Source organism: Coregonus lavaretus (genome assembly GCF_964263955.1).
Source record: "Coregonus lavaretus genome assembly, chromosome: 12".
Classification (NCBI taxonomy): Eukaryota; Metazoa; Chordata; class Actinopteri; order Salmoniformes; family Salmonidae; genus Coregonus; species Coregonus lavaretus.
In genome coordinates this window covers 35,984,623-36,003,458 of record NC_139999.1, presented here as the reverse complement: position 1 = coordinate 36,003,458, position 18,836 = coordinate 35,984,623, and the positions used below count along the sequence as shown (strand labels likewise).

Genomic DNA, 18,836 nt, shown 5'->3' with positions numbered 1-18,836 from the left:
GCTTTCTGGAATACCCCTGAGGACACACCTTCTTTGTTTCCTCCACAAGGATATCTTAAGCTTCACCACCTCAGGTGACCTCAACACTGACTGAAATGCTATCAGACTTTTGGGGGTCTAATGAAACCAACTCACTGAGGCATCACTCATAGAGGGCACCCTCTCTCTATATCTCTCTCCATCCTCTTGTCTCCCTTTCTCGTGGGTTCAGCCATAGACTATAATTTACAGCACCCTGGAGCTCCGAGCACTTAACACAGAGCCATCCTGACTGAGGGTAGAGTATGTCTGCTGGTAAATCAAATCAAATCAAATTGTATTTGTCACATACACGTGTTTAGCAGATGTTATAGCGGGTGTAGCGAAATGCTTGTGCTTCTATCTCCGACAGTGCAGTAATATCTAACAAGTAATATCTAACAATTTCACAAGATATACCCAATACACACAAAACTAGTAAGGAATGGAATTTAAGAATATATACATATATGGACAAGCAATGACAGAGCGGCAGTGACTAAGATACAGTAGAATATTATAGGATAGAATACAGTATATACATATGAGATGAGTAGTGCAAGATATGTAAACAGTATTAAAGTGACTAGTGTTCCATTTCTTAAAGAGGGGAAGGGTATGTGATTCTTTTCACATTTGGCATATTGCCGTGGGGATGATTCTAGAACTCTGATCAAGCTTTTATTTATCTATTCTCATGGACCTTTCAGACGTTTCTGAAATCAGAAAGGGTTAAACCCTCCTTTCCTTTCTCAAAGGTTGAGCCTGGATCCCTCACTGTCATAAATCATTAGTCATTCTTTAAAAGCACCCCAGACCCAGACACCCCACCTCTCTTCCCACCATGAGGTCCAGGGGTGGCCTCTCATTTAGTGGTTAATTCATAAATTAATCAGCAGCTCTGTAAATGCGGTGATTGGCCCTCAGTCATCCATCATGGCATCACCATGGTTACTGTCTGTGGTAATTAAAGATTATATTTAAGCTCGCCGATACATGTCCTGGAGGGGTCTGTGGCTTCATGACAGCATTTACACACACACAAACACACGCACACACACACACACACAGATAAAAACATGTTAGTTGTAAATTCTCCAGACATTATGAGAGAGTAGAAAGCTATCTGGTCCATTTCACAAATGGGTGAAATGAGAAAGGAAGAAATTGTGGAATTTGATAAGAGAGAGAAAGTCAAGCCACAAGGGCCCAGAAGATCTAGGCCAAAGATTATGTTGACTAAAAAGGAAACAAAATGCCACTCATCATATGGGGTTCAAAATTATCACCCTTAAAAAGAGGAGCAAAAATGACTACACAATAAATTCAATTACTGAGCTATATTGCGAAAAAAAAATTGGGAAATTAGATTATTTTATACAAATACAATTGCTCAGAGAAAGATATTTAGTTTAACAAAGTAGGGGTCGAAATTATTGACACTACTGTTTTCAATACCTTTAAATACCTTACCTTGTAAGGATAATGGCACTGAGCCTTTTTCTAAAATGTTTTATTTGTTGGAAAACACATTGGGAGGCATCTTAGACCAGCAACATCCCACCCTGCATCCCACTGCAGGGTTGGTCATGGTCGGTCCCTGGATGGGAGACCAGATGCTGCTGGAAGTGGTGTTGGAGGGCCAGTAGGGGGCACTCTTTCCTCTGGTCTAAAAAAGCCCCAGGGCAGTGATTGGGGACATTGCCCTCTGTAGGGTGCTGTCTTCCGGATGGGGCATTAAACTGGTGTCCTGACTCTCTGTGGTCAGTAAAGATCCCATAGCACTTATCGTAAGAGTAGAGGTGTCAACCCCGGTGTCCTGACTAAATTCCCAATCTGGCCCTCATACCATCATGACCACCTAATAAGCCCCAGCTTCCAATTGGCTCATTCATCCCCCCTCCTCTCCTCTGTAACTATTCCCCAGGTCATTGCTGTAAATGAGAATGTGTTCTCAGTCAACTTACCTTAATATCCTTAATATCATTAGTCTGCGCTTATGGACTGCCTCTTCAATTCAAACCACAGGTTTTCAATGGGTTTCAAGTCCGGAGACTGAGATGGCCATAGCAAAATGTTAATTCTGTGGTCAATTAACTATTTGTTTGTGGATTTTGATGTGTGCATGGGGTTATTGTCTTGCTGGAAGATTGACTTGCGGCCAAGTTTTACCACCATATTTTACAGTGGGTATTGGGTTCTTTTCTGCTTATGCATTCTCATTTCAACGCCAAACTGACGCCAAACCCACCACTGGTGGGTGGAGCTCTTTTCATGTCATCTGACCAAAACACCTTTTCCATTCCAAATGCCAATGCCGTTAAACAAACTCCAGGCATTTAAATTTGTTGGATGACATGAAAATAGAGTTCTTTGGCAATGCACACCAGTGGTGGGTTTGGTGTCAAAATGAGAATGCATGAGCAGAAAATAACCTCATACCTACTGTAAGATATGGTTGTGGATCTTTGATGTTATGGGGCTATTTTGCTTCCACTGGTCTTGGGGCCCTTGTTATGGTCAACGGTATCATGAACTTTACCCAGCACCAGGACATTTTAGCCAAAAACCTGGTTGCCTCTGCCAGGAGGTTGGAACTTGGCCGCAAGTGTATCTTCCAGCAAGACAATAACCCCAAGCACACATCAAAATCCACAAAAAAATAATTTTTTGACCAAAATCAACATTTTGCAATGGCCATCTCAGTCTCCATCCTTGAAACATTGAAAATCTGTGGTTTGAATTGAAGATGGCAGTCAATAACCGCAGACAAAGGATCTGGAAGGATTCTGTATGGAGGAAGGGTTTAAGATCCCTCCCAATGTGTTCTCCAACTCATAAAACATTTTATAAAAAGGCTCAGTGCCGTTATCCTCGCAAGGTGAGGTATTGAAAGGTATTGAAAATAGGCGTGTCAATAATTTTGACCCCTACCTTTATGAGAGAAAAAAAGCATAACTTGTTAAACAAAATGTATTTATCTGATTAGCATAAATTAGCATAGAATAATATAATTTCCCATTTTTATTTTATACAGTCCTTTTTGCTCATCTTTATCAAGGGTGTCAATAATTTCAGACCCAACTGTATATCAACAACCAACCACTCTGTGCCTGATCTAGAAAAGACTTAAGAGTGTCAGCTGAGATAGTGGATTGTGAGAGTTATTTTAGAGAGAGTGTGCATTAGCTTCAACTTCAACTATGATTTAGACTGGTCAACACTAGTGTATGGAGGGGGAGCAGAGAGGTCAGCTTAATGGAGAACTGTAACTTCACATGCTTTTAAAACCTCTGTAAATTCCTAACTGAAGGGAAAATGACACCCCTTGCTGCTTTCCTTCCTTGTAGAGCTTGAAAAATGACTACCATAACTCCACCTACTTACTGGAGAAGTCATGCTATTACTTCTAATACTGTCAGCTACCACAACTACTTGTCCCATTGTGTCTGTGATTAAGGCTAGTTGCTGTATGATTGGCTAATCGTGAGATGGAACGGAATGTTGTTCAATTACCCACCCATACCAAAATGTATGCATGAATGATTCTAAGTCTCTTTGGATAAAAGTGTCTGCTAAATGGCATATATTATATTATATTATATGGTTTCTGACTGCTTCCCTGCAGTATTGACACCATGATATCATAGCCACTGCATGTTCATCATGTTGTTATATTTGCCATTTACTAGGACAATGTAAGAGAGCAGGCACTTTCACTGATAGACCTCTTAGCTATTCTTTCAGCTGAGATTAGTCTAACAAAAAGTTATAAATCAAAATGAATATTGTAAAAAATAATAGTCCGCAGCATCATCATTTATTAAACCATAAATCAATGGTAAACGGGGGTGAATCTCTGAATGACAATGAGGGTCGTCTTCTCATGGTTAGTGCTATACGGGATCCTTGGGACGTCCCTACCCTAAACCCTAACCCAGGGCTGCCCAACCCTCTTCCTGGAGATCTACTGTCCTGTAGGTTTTCAGTCCAACCCTAATTTAGCATATCTGATTCAGCTAGTTAAGGTCTTGTTGAGCAGCTAATAAGTAGAATCAGGTGTGTTAAATTAGGGTAGGACTGAAAACCCACAGGACGGTAGATCTCCAGGAAGACGGTTGGGCAGCCCTGCCCTAACCCTAACATTAACTCCTATCCTTACCCTAACCCTTACTTTAACCATTTTAAATGTCAACTTCATGGGGGTCCCGTGTGGCTCAGTTGGTAGTGCATGGTGCTTGCAATGCCAGGGTTGTGGGTTTGATTCCCACGGGGGACTAGTATGAAAATGTATGCACTCACTACTGTAAGTTGCTCTGGATAAGAGTGTCTGAAAAATCAATGTTTCCCAACCCTGGTCACAGAGTACACATTTATATTTTGACCCTGGACAAGCACACCTGATTCAACTTGTCAACTAATCATCAAGCCCTCAGTGAGCTGAATGAGGTGTGTTTGTCCAGGGCTACAACAACAATGTGTACTGTTGGGGGTACTGGAGGACCAGGGTTGGGAAACACTGTGCTAAATGACTAAAATGGCAATGTAAAATGGGTGACATCAGAGTTAAGACATCCCAAGGATTCTGTTAAGACTTTTCCTTCTCATAATGATGAAAAACAGCAGCCATTTCGGGTGGGACCACTCAATAGCAGCTGCTGCGTCAGGCACAAAATGGTGCTGATGTTGGGCCATTTTAGTTGTCTATCCAATATTAGCATACCTGATCCATGTTTACTTGAAGCTTACAATGAACATACAGTATGTGTAGGTATATGAGGGTGTATATTTTAATGTATTGATTATTGTGAAGTCCCTTGCTCTTCTCTACTTAAGGTTGGACCGAGGTGAACTATGGACATGGACCTTCCCCCCCTCCTTACTGCTGACAGGTTGGAGATGCTTGACGCCCATGTGAAGTGGAGGCACGGTGTAAAAATCACTTAACTGCCTGACATGATGGGCTCAGGCTTCGACAGGTCCATTACCACTGTGGCCTCGGCATCAATCTGGAGCTGCTTTGGCCTCTGTCAGTCCTACCGTCAGTCAGGGCTCCTGGTCAATGAGGGGCCCCATCGTCTCCCAATAGAAGTCCTACTTGGTCCTTCGAGCTGGATTGGCAGTTCACAGCACTAACTGTTTGTCTACTGGACATCATGTCAGAATGTATGAGTAGACTAAGGCCTATGGTGGCTAGTGTGATCAGGAGGAGGAGAGAGAGAGAGAGAGAGAGAGAGAGAGAGAGAGAGAGAGAGAGAGAGAGAGAGAGAGAGAGAGAGAGAGAGAGAGAGAGAGAGAGAGAGAGAGAGAGAGAGAGAGAGAGAGAGAGAGAGAGAGAGAGAGAGAGAGCTGGGGTTAGGTCCACAGAAACAGAGGAATGGAGAAAAAGATACACACTGACAGGCAAATGGATCGTTGCTAAGCTGCAGAGAGTTAGAGACTGAACAGAAGGATAACCTGACCAACAGACAGATAGAGAGGGAGTAAAGGTGACTTTGGCAGTTTTCTCCTGTTGATCAGCGATGCGACACGGTCATTTACAGCTCACCACTGCCATATTATCTGTCATACACTGCCTGGCTGCCCACAGAAGAGATGGCTCTGGGCTGGAAGGCAGCAGGAGGGAGGGAAGGAGTGGGAGGATAACTGGATAATGGAATCAAAGGGAAGGAGAGGAGAAGAACAGAGGCGTTCAAACTCAGAGTGCATCATGGGTAATACACAATGACTTGACGAAGGTCCTTGCAGGATCGAAACGTTGTATGCTTATCAATAAAGGTATGTGGAGGAGCTTATGAGTGTGCGGGCTCTATTTATTTTATGCCAAACATTTTCGGCCCTGCACCCCACTAAAGGATGTGCGTTTGATCACACTTTAATGCACACTTTACCGCCTCCACTCCCCCGAGTTATAAAACCTGGCGCTCATCTCTACCTCTATAAAACATGCAGTGCAGTTTCACGGCTTCTTTTCTCCCTCATTTGAATTTCTAGCTTATTATTTTAGAATAGGAACAAAGGCATTTTAGTGTAGAAGGGAACGTCCTGTAAGGAAAGGCCAGAAACAATTTATGCACAAGGATTGATGTAGACTGGTACCGTAGATTGACTGTAGGATATAACATGAGACTAAATACTCTACTCTTGAAGAGGTATAAAGGCAGTATGAAAACCACATCCGAGGGCAGGGGTGTCAAACTCATTCCATGGAGGGCTGAGCGTCTGCGGGTTTTTGGTTTTTCCTTTCAATTAAGACCTAGACAACCAGGTGAGGGGAGTTCCTTACTAATTATTGACCTTAATTCATCCATCAAGTCCAAGGGTGGAGCGAAAACCCGCAGACACTTGGCCCTCCGTGGAATGAGTTGGAGTCGTGTCCTAGGGGATTCTGAGTGTGTCAGATGTTCAAAAGAAGGTGGTGTGTCTTAACAAAGGCTGCAGAAGAAGAAAATAACAACAGACTGGACGATACAGCAACCCATGCTCCTTCGCTCCCTCTCTCTTTCTTGCTCTCTGTCTTTCTGTCTCTCTTCATCTCTTTCTGTCTCCCTCCCTCAATAACCATCTTTTTTCAATTTTCTCTCTTTCTCTCCTCTCTTCTTCAGTCTTGGCTCAGGCATACCACACCCTCCCTCCCTCCTCGCTCCCCTCCCCCAGGGACGCAGGTTTTACGACAGTAACTTGACACTGCTTCTGTGTCCTATCACAGGCAAGGCCGTAATTCACCTCAAAGGCGGGCGGCAGCGAATCGTAGCGCAGCAATAAATTTGCCTGTCAAGCAAGGACCAATGAGGGGCAAGCTTTAAATCACTTCTGTCAGCTTGCCGGCCAATGGCGTGGCGATGGCAGTAAATCTGTCTGAGTAGGTGGGGGTGGGCTCTGTTAATGGGTACTGCATTGCTGCTGGGGAATCCACAGGGAGCAGGATGAGGGGGGTGGAGAAAAGAGAGTGGCTTTAAGAGGAGAAACATATAGGCAAATGGCAGTGTTCTTTTTTTGTCTTCCTCTTCTTCCCTTGGCTGCGTTAGAGTCCCATGAAAACAGATCTCTGGGCATGGAGCCAGAGAGAGGAGGAATGTATGACAGAAACAAGCCTGAGCATGTGACCATCAAATAGCAAGACCCAGTAAACCAGTCACATCGGAGCGGCAGCTTTCACTTTGTATAACATCCAAGAACACATCCATAATCATATACAAGATGTGACCGTAAACCCATCACTATTGTCTGTTTGATCACAGCCACAAAGATAATGTAATACAGCTCACTGGTTCGTGACTATAACAACAAGAGTTTCTGTTCAACATTAGTTGGTCACGATCTCCTAATCAGTTACATATCTACTGTTGTTTGATCATTTATTAGTGAACAGACATAACAGACTCCAACCAACCATAATCCGAATTGGGTTAGAAAATAAAATAATGCCAAATACAATAAATACAATATAAATGCAATGGAATAATGGCAGTGAAGCCTTGAGTTTTATACACCAATGCCACAATGATGAATATAAATTCCAGTCTTTAATTATTGAGGCCCATATGTTCTAGTTTCACGTCTCAGAGTCATGCTTGATGCAGGGAATTCCTTTCCTTTGGGTTCCCACACTCTAACTGGGGTGGGGTGCAGCTATGTAGCTCCACAGGAGTTCAGAAAGCATTACTCTGACACTATGCAAAAAACAACGTTTATTTTGAGTGTGACTGATATGTGTAGACATCAGGTATGGTAGCATTGTCATCGTATGTCTGTGTATGATCTCTCTTTCTCGATCTTTCAAACTAACTGAGATTTATATTTTCCTGCCCCACTATGTCCAATAGTAAATTACTTTTCCCTCTGTCTCTCCAGCAGCTCCTGCAGTTCTCTGGGTGGAATAGGGAATAACTGGCCAGTTTGCTTGCTATTTCCTCTTGTCTAACCAACTTGTACATCTGCAACCTCACACCATTACAAGCAAATACATTTACATGCACAGCGACCACATATGAGATTTGAGAGTAATGTATGTTCACATTACTACTTGTGGTATTGCTACACGTTGTTCTGTAAAACTGGGGTGCCTGGTGGCTCGAGTGGTAAATTATAGCCGTGGAATGAGTGGAGGGAGGGATATGAGGGAGGAGGAATGTTGTGGTGGCAGTGTTGTTTTTGGCTGTCTCTCCAGCCCAGGGCCCGAAACGACAGTGAGAATCTGTAAACAACAAGAAACAGCCACAATCATAAACCACAGTTTAAACTGCGGGGAGATGCTGCATATCGGCCCCAGGCCCACGTCTCATAAAAACGACACAGGTACACACACACACACACTGACGCAATCCCTGTGTGACAACAACCGTTATGCCGTGGCATTATGGTTGCCAACATCCCAAAATCCCATTTCACCCTGCTCTCACGCACGCATGCACACACACACACACACACACACACACACACACACACACACACACACACACACACACACACACACACACACACACACACACACACACACAAACACACTGGCACAATCCCTGTTTGACAACAACCGTTATGCCTTGGCTTTGAACATTACGATTGCCCACACTGCTACACAATCCCAGAATCCCATTTCACCCTGCTTTCACACACGCACACACACCTCTGGGTTTGTTTATCCAAAACACATCCCCTAACAAATGTCTTTCTCTTCCCTTTATTGCATGCCTTGGGTTTGCACAGCTTCCAGGGCCATAATAACACAGCAACACAGATGGGAGCAGAATGCAATCAGGCAGGCTCCTGCTACAATATCCCTGATAGCACAGCGTGGCCATTCAATCATCTCGTTTGGACTAATGGTGGTGGATCCGGTGATGTCAACCAAAACCTTTGATTTATTTGGCTTGGCAAATGGGCTGAGTAACGAAGATCTATGCCTCCCCACTTTTCACTGTTCGTCACTGAATCAAAATGTAGGATCACTGAATCAATGTGTAGGATCACTGAATCGTTTAATTGTATATAGTGCAGGTGACACAAGTTTAAATGGTAAGTGTATATTTTTTTATCTGAGTTTACGCAAGCAGAAATCAAGATTTTAAGGCTGGACAATCACAGACAGATGCAAACATCAAGACATGGTAGAAGCTGAAGATTGCCTTTATTCATTCTGATCTGAACAGACAGACAAGAACTCCAACCATAGGACATTCCTGTTGTCAATAATACACATATCATAGGCATTAATTATAGACCTCTGACATACATCAACTCACACACGTAAACATTCCCTGTTATTAGATACAGGCACCAACCTGCAAGACACACACACACACACACTCAGATGATGCCAGTCTGTGTGAATGTAATGCATAGGAGCATGCCAAACGGTGGCATTTCAGTCAATTATCCTGGTTTCTGTGTAATCAATATAAATTACCTCTCTGCCTCTTTATGGCTCTGCCGGGGTAATTAGCCGATGAGAAATGAGTCCTTGACGGCTCGGAGGAGTCACTAACGTTCCCTGATGAAAATGAAAAGGATGGCAGCAGCGCTTCCCTGTGACCTTTCCCTACCCTCTGCACACTCAGTATGCAAACCTTATACACACTTTTAGTCTCAACTTTAGACACTTTGAAACACACACACACACACAGTGAGCAAATGGGTACCTGATGTCCGTACACCAGGGATGACTAAAATCTAACACATTCTACCAGATAGATCATTCAGCTGTTGTGATCGTCATGCCTACTTTCTATTGAGGTGTCATGCGCATGGTGTCCGAATCTGCTGCTAAGCAACTTTTCTACATGCATTGGATTGGACGCAAGTCAGTATGAATGATTGTTTAAATATCTTAGTATGTCCTCTGTCACTACTCTGACATGTGCACTGTAGTGACTTTGTCTCCCAGCAGGTGGCAGTGTAATTCCTCCCAACTGCAGCATCTGCCCTCATGCGACAAAATATAGCTTCACAACCTTTTACCCAACAAGCAAACCTTTTACTGCACCACAAACAAGAGAAACCAATCAAATGTTTTCTGGTTTAAATAAAGTTTATTTGATCCAAGTTCTTTTCACAACGACAACAGAAATACAATGTAAAGAAAACCTGCATATCAATGTAATTATCACATTTAAATCACAAAATGTATGCTTCATGCACATCTACACAAGCAAAAAGTTGCCACATTGAGTGGAATCTCTAATGAAGGTTGTGTACAAAGAGACAGGAGCACGGCAAGGAGATGGCTCAGTGTTTTACTAATAGCCATGTTTCATATACCATACAATTATTAACACGCTAACAGCTACTACACCATGCCCACTAAAATAGGCAAAATCCCAGAGGAATAGGTCAATCATGGCTGATTCATACTGGTCAGATCACATTTGTTTGTACTGTAATAGAAAAGGTTGGAATCACCAATAGCTAGAGAGACAGTAAGGATGTGTGGAGTTGAGTCACAAAAAAACTAAAAATCATGTTGCCTGGGCGATAAGAGCTCTGGATCTTCCACCAAATGGGAATGGATAATCAAGACAGGAAATGGAGGATAGAAAATGCCACAGTAGGCCTGGCTGGTTCTGATTGGTGGCTCAATCAGAAGACTTCAGTGCAATGATCTCTGGGACACACATGGATAGGAAGAGGAATGATGTCATCAGGTGAGTGAGTGTTGGTAGGTGCGTATGTGACAGCAGAGACAACTCTCCTATCGCAGTAGGGACCACTTGATCTGTTCTTTTGCAGACTGAAGCACCTGAAAGAGAGAAATAAGAGAAAAACAGAGTGAGGAGAACTCAGTTTGGTTAAGTGTCCCTCTAATACTGTTTATAGCAGATGAAAGCTGTTAGCAACACACATAACAAGGGACAAATCTATAGTTAGGTAAATGTCCATCACCTCAAAATCCAACTACAGGTAGAAAAAATATATACAGTATGAAACAATGAAGGAAGCTTCCAGGACTTTCCTACTGTGATATTTGAGGGAAGAGTGGTGGTGTGATGACACCAGTAATACTTCTACACACAGGAACAATACATCAATGACTGAATCATTTTAATTCTGCAGACTAGTCTCTCAGTAACCATTATGAGGCATGTGGGCCGAGGGTTGGCGATGACGATTAATGGACAGAGTAGGAGAAGGAGACACCTGCAGCCAGTAAAACGCCTCTCAGATGGGAGCATCCATCAGCGTAGCGCTCAGAGAGCCTGCCAAGTGTGGAGACACACCGCCTAGCTAACAGTGGAGCCTCATTAGCAGCTAAACTGGGAACGCTCCCCTCTGTTCTCTTCCCTTTTCATTACAATAAAGCTAAATGTAGTAGCTTAATATACTGCTGGAGAGAAATACAATTATTTTAGAAATAGCTAACAGAACAATGAGGGCATTTTAAGGATAAAAAGAGCTGGGAAGCATAAGAAAGGTTCAGTATGTGCTTAAGATTGTCAGCCTGACAAACCACCTAGTCATTACTCAGCCATGTTGTTCACTGATTTCCAAATCACATTACTATCAAATACACGTTTAAATTCCAGTATACCAGGTGGCAGGTCGCCTAGCGGTTAAGCAATTGGGCCAGTAACTGAAAGGTTGCTGGTTCAAATCTCAGAGACGACTAGGTAAAAAAATCTGTTGATGTGCCCTTGAGCAAGGCACTTAACCTTAATTGCTCCAGGGTTGCTGTCAATAATGGCTGGTCCCTGGCCGTGACCCCAATCTCCGAGGGTGTCTCAAGGAGAGTGGGATAGGCAAAACAATTATTTACAATTCACATGTGTATAATACACACTTGTACATGTGTGAAATAAGACAAATGTAAGCACCCACCTAATTATTACCTAATTATTAGTAGTACTAAAATAAATTGTACACAATTTTAACAAGTTAGGGTTAGGTTTACTAGGTAATATGAGATTCTCGTAAATAAGAAGCGCAATTACCTGAGACACAGTCTGTTCTGTTAGAGGAACATCATCCCCCTGTAAACATGAGAGAGGGAGAAATTGTCCAGATCAATTTAATGTTGTTGACATCCGGGCAGCACAGTACTCGATGATAACAGAACCATGGTGTTTGACTGAGGAGGAAGAGGATCAATGGTCTTACTCGGAGGGCCACACGGTACACCACCTGCTGAGGGTCGCTCTCCAGGATGACTCTGGAAGACAGAAGAGCACAGATCACTCTCAATGGCTGACATCTAAATGCTAAGCAAAATGGGCATCCTCCCTAACCCTAAATAACCTTACTTCAAGGGGCTATTGTATCGTCTAGCTATGGACTAGTAGGATGGTTGATTTATATTGGGCTGAGAGCCTATCCAGTCTCAGAAACCTTAAATGATGCAATAGAGTATTTAACTGGTAAAATCCATCTGTGGTAGGTTGGTCATTCCATGAAAGGAGTACCCTTTGTATAGTGTAACTTGGTGAAAGAAAACTGTTTTATTTTACCCAATTTTAACATTCTGTTACATTTTCAACTTAATAAAAAAAACTGCTTTCCCATCTCAAGAGGCTAAATAAAATAATTACCATAGTAAAGCCAAATAAAGTAACAGAGTTGACGATTTCATCTTAAATCAGCCATAAATCACTTTGTGACAGGCGGAATGGAAGCATGTTGTGTGCAACAGGGAGCGGCAATTGAACGCAAGCTTCACAAATAAATGTAAATTGTTAAAACATTTCTAGCTTGTCTATCTATTGGTATCAGGGTTGGCGTGTTCTGCTCGACCCACTCAGTTTTCCACCACAAAACACCAGAAATTGCCAAAAGGGTTAGAACCAGTTCACCTGCTTTTACACTATGATTTGACTATTAGATGTTGAATTGTTTTTAGTTTTTATTGTGTCATTATATTAAAAAGAGTTCAGTTCACATAACATGGTTTACCTTTAAATGAGGGATAGGTTTGTTTTCCCTTAAAATGAATCACTAATCAAGTGAAATAAATAATAATCTTCAGAAATGACTTTTTCAAAGCAACAAAATAACTAGGGCTTTACAATGGTGAAAACCTGGAGAAGTTTTGGGATTAAGTGGGTTCAGATATTCCTAGGTCACAGAGGGTGTACAGAGGGACATGTCAAAATGCTGAATTGTAGCACTTTAGCAAGTCTTTATATAAAATGTAATTAATTTAATATAACAGGCTTTGAAAAGTCAATATTGGTGCACAATTTCTACTTAAAATATCAAAGGGAATCACTTCGTGGAACGACCCAGGTTGCCAAAGAATTGCTTCCGGTCTTCCTCTATGGATCTTCCTCTTTATCTTGGCTACCCAATAGCGTGATGTCTGTCTTTGACAGCATCCAGGCATGAATGTCCAGCCATGTCTTGTATCATTGTACTCTAGTCTAGATGGAAAAGTTGGTTTGGTCAGGGAGTCAAAGGACACACTAGAGGAGAATACACAGCTCCAGAGACCCCTGGTTTGGGGTGAGATGAGTGCTCTACCTACCCCCCATCAACGATCTCATCCACTGCCAGGAACAGGCCCTCCATGTTCTCCAGCAAGGCCCGCCGCTCTACATTTTTCCTGCAGGAGGACAAAGAACGGGAGCTTAAACACACATCATGACCTCTCTATGGAAACTAACAAACAGTGTTACAAATGTCTCATTCAGTTGCTTACAGCATAGTCCAACCTGTACGACAACTACAATGAGCAAAAATATAAACACAATATGTAAAGTGTTGGTCCCAAGTTTCATGAGCTGAAATAAAAGATTGCAAAAATGTACGCACAAAAAGCTTATTTCGCTCACATTTTGTGCACAAATTTGTTTACATCCATGTTAGTGAGCATTTCTCCTTTGCCAACATAATCCATCCACCTGACAGGTGTGGCATATCAAGAAGCTGATTAAACAGCATGATAATTACACAGGTGCACCTTGTGCTGGGGACAATAAAAGGAAACTCTAAAATGTGCAGTTTTGTCACACAACACAATGCCACAGATCTCTCAAGTTTCGAGAGTGCAATTCGCATGCTGACTGCAGGTTAATTTCTTTACTATAAGTCGCCTCCAACGTCGTTTTAGAGAATTTGGCAGTACGTCCAACCGGCCTCACAACCGCAGACTACGTGTAACCACGCTAGCTCAGGACCTCCACATCCGGCTTCCTCACCTGTGGTATCGTCCGAGACCAGCCACCCGGACAGCTGATGAAACTCTGGGTTTGCACAACCGAAGAATCTCTACACAAACTGTCAGAAACCATCTCAGGAAAGCTCATCTGCGTGCTTGTCGTCCTCACCAGGGTCTTGACCTGACTGCAGTTCGGCGTCATAACTGAATTCAGTGGGCAAATGCTCACCTTCGATGGCCACTGGCACGCTGGTGTGCTCTTCACGGATGAATCCCAGTTTCAACTGTACTGGGCAGATGGCAGACAGTGTGTATGGCGTCATGTGGGCGAGCGCCCCATGGTGGAGGTGGGGTTATGGTATGGGCAGACATAAGCTACGGACAACGAACACAATTGCATTTTATCGATGGCATGATGAGATTCTGAGGCCCATTGTCGTGGCATTCATCCGCCGCCATCACCTCATGTTTCAGCATGAAAATGCACAGGCCCATGTCGCAAGGATCTGTACACAATTCCTGGAAGCTGAAAATGTACCAGTTCTTCCATGGCCTGCATACTCACCAGACATGTCACCCATTGAGCATGTTTGGGATGCTCTGGATCGACATGTAAGACAGTGTGTTCCAGTTCCCGCCAATATCCAGCAACTTCGCACATCCATTGAAGAGGAGTAGGACAACATTCCACAGGCCATAATCAACAGCCTGATCAACTCTATGCGAAGGAGATGTGTCGCGTTGAATGAGGCAAATGGTGGTCATACCAGATACTGACTGGTTTTCTGATCCACGCCCCTACATTTATTTATTTTTTAAGGTCAGTCATGTGAAATCCATAGATTAGGGCCTAATGAATTTATTTAAATTGACTGATTTCCTTATATGAACTGTATGTAACAGTAAAATCTTTGAAATTGTTGCATGTTACGTTTATATTTTTGTTCAGTGTAAATAAAGTGCAGTCTTACCTTAGCATCTGGCTGAGCGAGTCAAACAGACAGTTAAGCACTGACATAAGCATCAACTGGGGGAGCAAATAGCAAAACGTATCAGTGTATTGTGTGAGAAACATCACAACATATGCAATGTTTCATTGTGTTTTGTTAGTATACCACCATCAGCCTACCTCATTTTCATGTGAACTGCCAATAACATAAAAGTAGAGGTCAATGTTGCTTTTGTAGACAACGGTAAGACCTTCTAGTAGCGCTATCTCACCTGGGTAAAGAAGCAGAGAGAGTTCAGTCTATGATACAATATCTTCATTATACCAGTTATACACAGAAGCCTTCATGCAATTGAAAACAGATCAGCACTCAAAGCTTTTGGCAAGAGATGAAATAGCAAGTATTGAAGCCTGTGACAATACTGTAAATTGAAGTGCATACGATTCATTAGTTTGAAAACATCTTACTGTCTGTGCGGTGTGTTTTGTTGAAGATGTTCTTCTCAAACGCTTTCTGCTCTTTCACAGTTGGATATGTTTCATCATAGTACTGTGGGGCAGAAGTCAAATAGAGATCACATACAGTGCCTTCAGAAAGTATTTACACCCTTGACTCATTCCACATTTTGTTGTGTTACAAATTGGGATGTATTTGTTGTTGGGGTTTTTAAAATGAAAAATAAACAATCATATTTTGATTAGATCAGTATTCAACCCCCCTGAGTCAATACATGTAGAATACCCTTTGGCAGAGATTACAGCTGTGAGTATTTTGGGGTAAATCTCTAAGAGCTTTGCACACCTGGATTGTACAATATTTGCCCATTATTATTATTTTTAACTCTTAAGCTCTGTCAAGTTGGCTGTTGATCATTGCTAGACAGCCATTTTCAAGTCTTGCCATAGATTTTCAAGCTGATTTAAGTCAACTGAAACTAGGCCACTCAGGAACATTCAATGTCATCTTGGTAAGCAACTCCAGTGTTTTAGGTTACTGTCCTGCTGAAAGGTGAATATGTCTCCCAGTGTCTATGGAAAGCAGACTGAACCAGGTTTTCCTCTAGGATTTTGCCTGTGCTTAGCTCTATTCCGTTTCTTCTTATCCTACAAAAATGTCCTAGTCCTTGCTGATGACGAGCATATCCATAACATGATGCAGCCATCACCATGCTTGAAAATATGAAGAGTGGTACTCAGTGATGTGTTGGATTTGCCCCAAACATAATGCTTTGTATTCAGGACAAAAAGTTAATTTCTTTGCCACAGTTTTTGCAGTATTACTTTGCCACAGTTTTTGCAGTATTACTTTAGTGCCTTATTGCAAACAGAATGCATGTTTTTGAATATTTTTATTCTGTACAGACTACCTTCCTTTCACTCTGTCATTTAGGTTAGTATTGTGGAGTAACTACAATGTTGTTGATCCATCCTCAGTTCTATCACAACCATTAAACTCTAACCGTTTTTTAAAATCACCATTGGCCTCATGGTGAAATCCCAGAGCAGTTTCATTCTTTTCCAGCAACTGAGTTAGGAGGGACACCTGTATCTTTGTAGTGACTGGGAGTATTGATACCCCATCCAAAGCGTAATTAATAACTTCACCATGCTCAAAGGCAGTGGTGGAAAAAGTACCCAATTAAAGATACCTTAATAGAAAATGACTCAAGTAAAAGTGAAAGTCATCCAGTAAAATACTACTTGAGTAACATTGCATCTACTCATGTAGCTATATGAAGACAAAAGAAAATGTAATTGCTAAAATATACTTAACTATGAAATGTAAAAGTGTAAATAATTTCAAATTCCTTATAAAGCAAACTAGACTGCATCAATTTTTTTATTTTTTTTGCGGATAGCCAGGGGCACACTCAGACATTATTGACAAATGAAGCATGTGTGTTTAGTGAGTCCGCCAGATCAGAGGCAGTAGGGATGACCAGGGATGTTCTCTTGATAAGTGTGTGAATTTGACAATTTTTCTGTTCTGTTAAGCATTCAAAATGTAACAAGTACTTTTAGGTGTCAGGGAAAATGTATGGAGTAACAAGTACATTATTTTCTTTAGGAATGTAGTGAAGTAAAAGTAAAAATTGTCAAAAATATAAATAGTAAAGTACAGATACCCCAAAAAACAGCTTAAGTAGTACTTTAAAGCATTTTTACTTAAGTACTTTACACCACTGCTCAAAGGGAAATTCAGTGTCTGATTTTAATTTTTTCCCCCCCATCTACCAACAGGTGCACTTCTTTGCAAGGCATTGGAAAACCTCCCTGGTCATTGTGGTTGAATCTGTGCTTGAAATTCACAACTCGACTGAGGGACCTTAGAGATAATTATATGTGTTGGGTACAGAGATAGGGTAATCATTCAAAAATCATTTAATCCATTATTATTGCACACAGAGTCCATTTAACTTATTATGTGACTTGTTAAGAAAATGTTTACTCCTGAATGTATTTAGGCTTGCCATAACAGAAGGGTTGAAAACTTGACTCAAGACATTGCAGCTTTAAAACATTTTAAATCTCAAGTGAATCCATTTTAAATTCAGGCTGTAACACAAAGTGTGGGAAAAGGAAAGGGGTGTGAATACTTTCTGAAGGCACTGTAACAGTGTTCAGTGCTTGACTTGGGCAGGAGCTCACCGGAGCAGATACTTGCACCTCAAATGTTACACTGCTTGAGCTCATGTTCCTCTTATAGAATATTACCTAAAAAGTACTGTGGAGCTCCTGCACCTAAATATAAACAGTATCAGCACCCAAAATGAGTACCAGAACCTATTTCAGTCCAAGTCAAGCACTGACAGTGTCACAAAATAAGTAATCGTTTGAGCACACAGACAATTTGTTACCCAGATAGTCAGCTGAATGTAAAATTACAAAACTGTGTTGGCTACATTGCATCTACTCATGTAGCTATATGAATATTGACATGCTGCGAAGGACATTGCCAGTGGGGGCAGGTACTGGTCGTTAATTCATTGCTGTTGATTAGCTAGTTACCTTGGCGTAAAGTCTTTCCCCGTCATTGTCAAGGATGAGGACAGCTTTCACGGTGTACAGAGTGGGTTCCTGATTAAGAGAATATTGTATTTTGTTCAGTGAACATGATGTCAAACAACTTGAACGGCAGGAGCTGACTGATCAGTTGCAATCTGACAACGTCATCACATGCCAGCTAGCTAGCTACTAATTCTGTGAACTAGCTAGTTCAACTGTGTCCTTCTGCATTGTTGGGCTAACAGTGGCAACTACCCCTGATACATCAATATCATAGTGTGACATTCAAATGACAAATATCAACATAAATAGTATGAAATGCATGTTATGAGAGCGCTACAATACCAGGCTGAGTGCGTCCATTTTGTCTTACTACCCGATGACGTGGATTCAGGGACAAAACTCTCTCTGTGATTGGTGCAAAACAGAAATGCATTCAGGCATGGTTGCCTTCCACGTCAGTCAAATCAGGTCCTCAAAGGGCATTTCCCCAGACTTTGTCGCCACTTTAGCACGGAATGTCTTGACGCCACAAGGTAGAATACGTGAATGGATGACGTGTCCCTGAACCATTATGTCAAATCAAATGCTATTGGTAGCATTCACCTATTTTCTAGATGTTATTGCAGGTGCAGCGAAATGCTTGTGTTTCTAGCTCCAACAGTGCAGTAATACCCAACAAATCACAAAAATAAAACAAAGAAAAAATATCCGGATGAGCAATGTCAGAGTGTTTTTGATGGTGTGTACACAGCCGCGAGAAGTCCGGGTGCTGAGGGT

The 18,836-nt window shown here is 41.9% G+C and overlaps 1 protein-coding gene across 1 annotated transcript; it reads right to left on the bottom strand.

Moving 5' to 3' along the window:
• Positions 1-10,024: 10,024 nt before the first annotated feature.
• Positions 10,025-18,490, bottom strand: LOC311137947 (coatomer subunit zeta-1). The gene is made up of 9 exons (XM_084172573.1): positions 18,402-18,490; positions 18,060-18,128; positions 15,519-15,600; positions 15,231-15,322; positions 15,073-15,128; positions 13,469-13,546; positions 12,109-12,160; positions 11,943-11,981; positions 10,025-10,753 (listed from the first exon to the last, which is right to left on the bottom strand). The coding sequence occupies exons 1-9, from the start codon at positions 18,417-18,419 to the stop codon at positions 10,706-10,708; spliced, it is 534 nt and encodes a 177-aa protein (XP_084028699.1). The 5' UTR covers positions 18,420-18,490; the 3' UTR covers positions 10,025-10,705.
• Between the last annotated feature and the right edge of the window lie 346 nt (positions 18,491-18,836).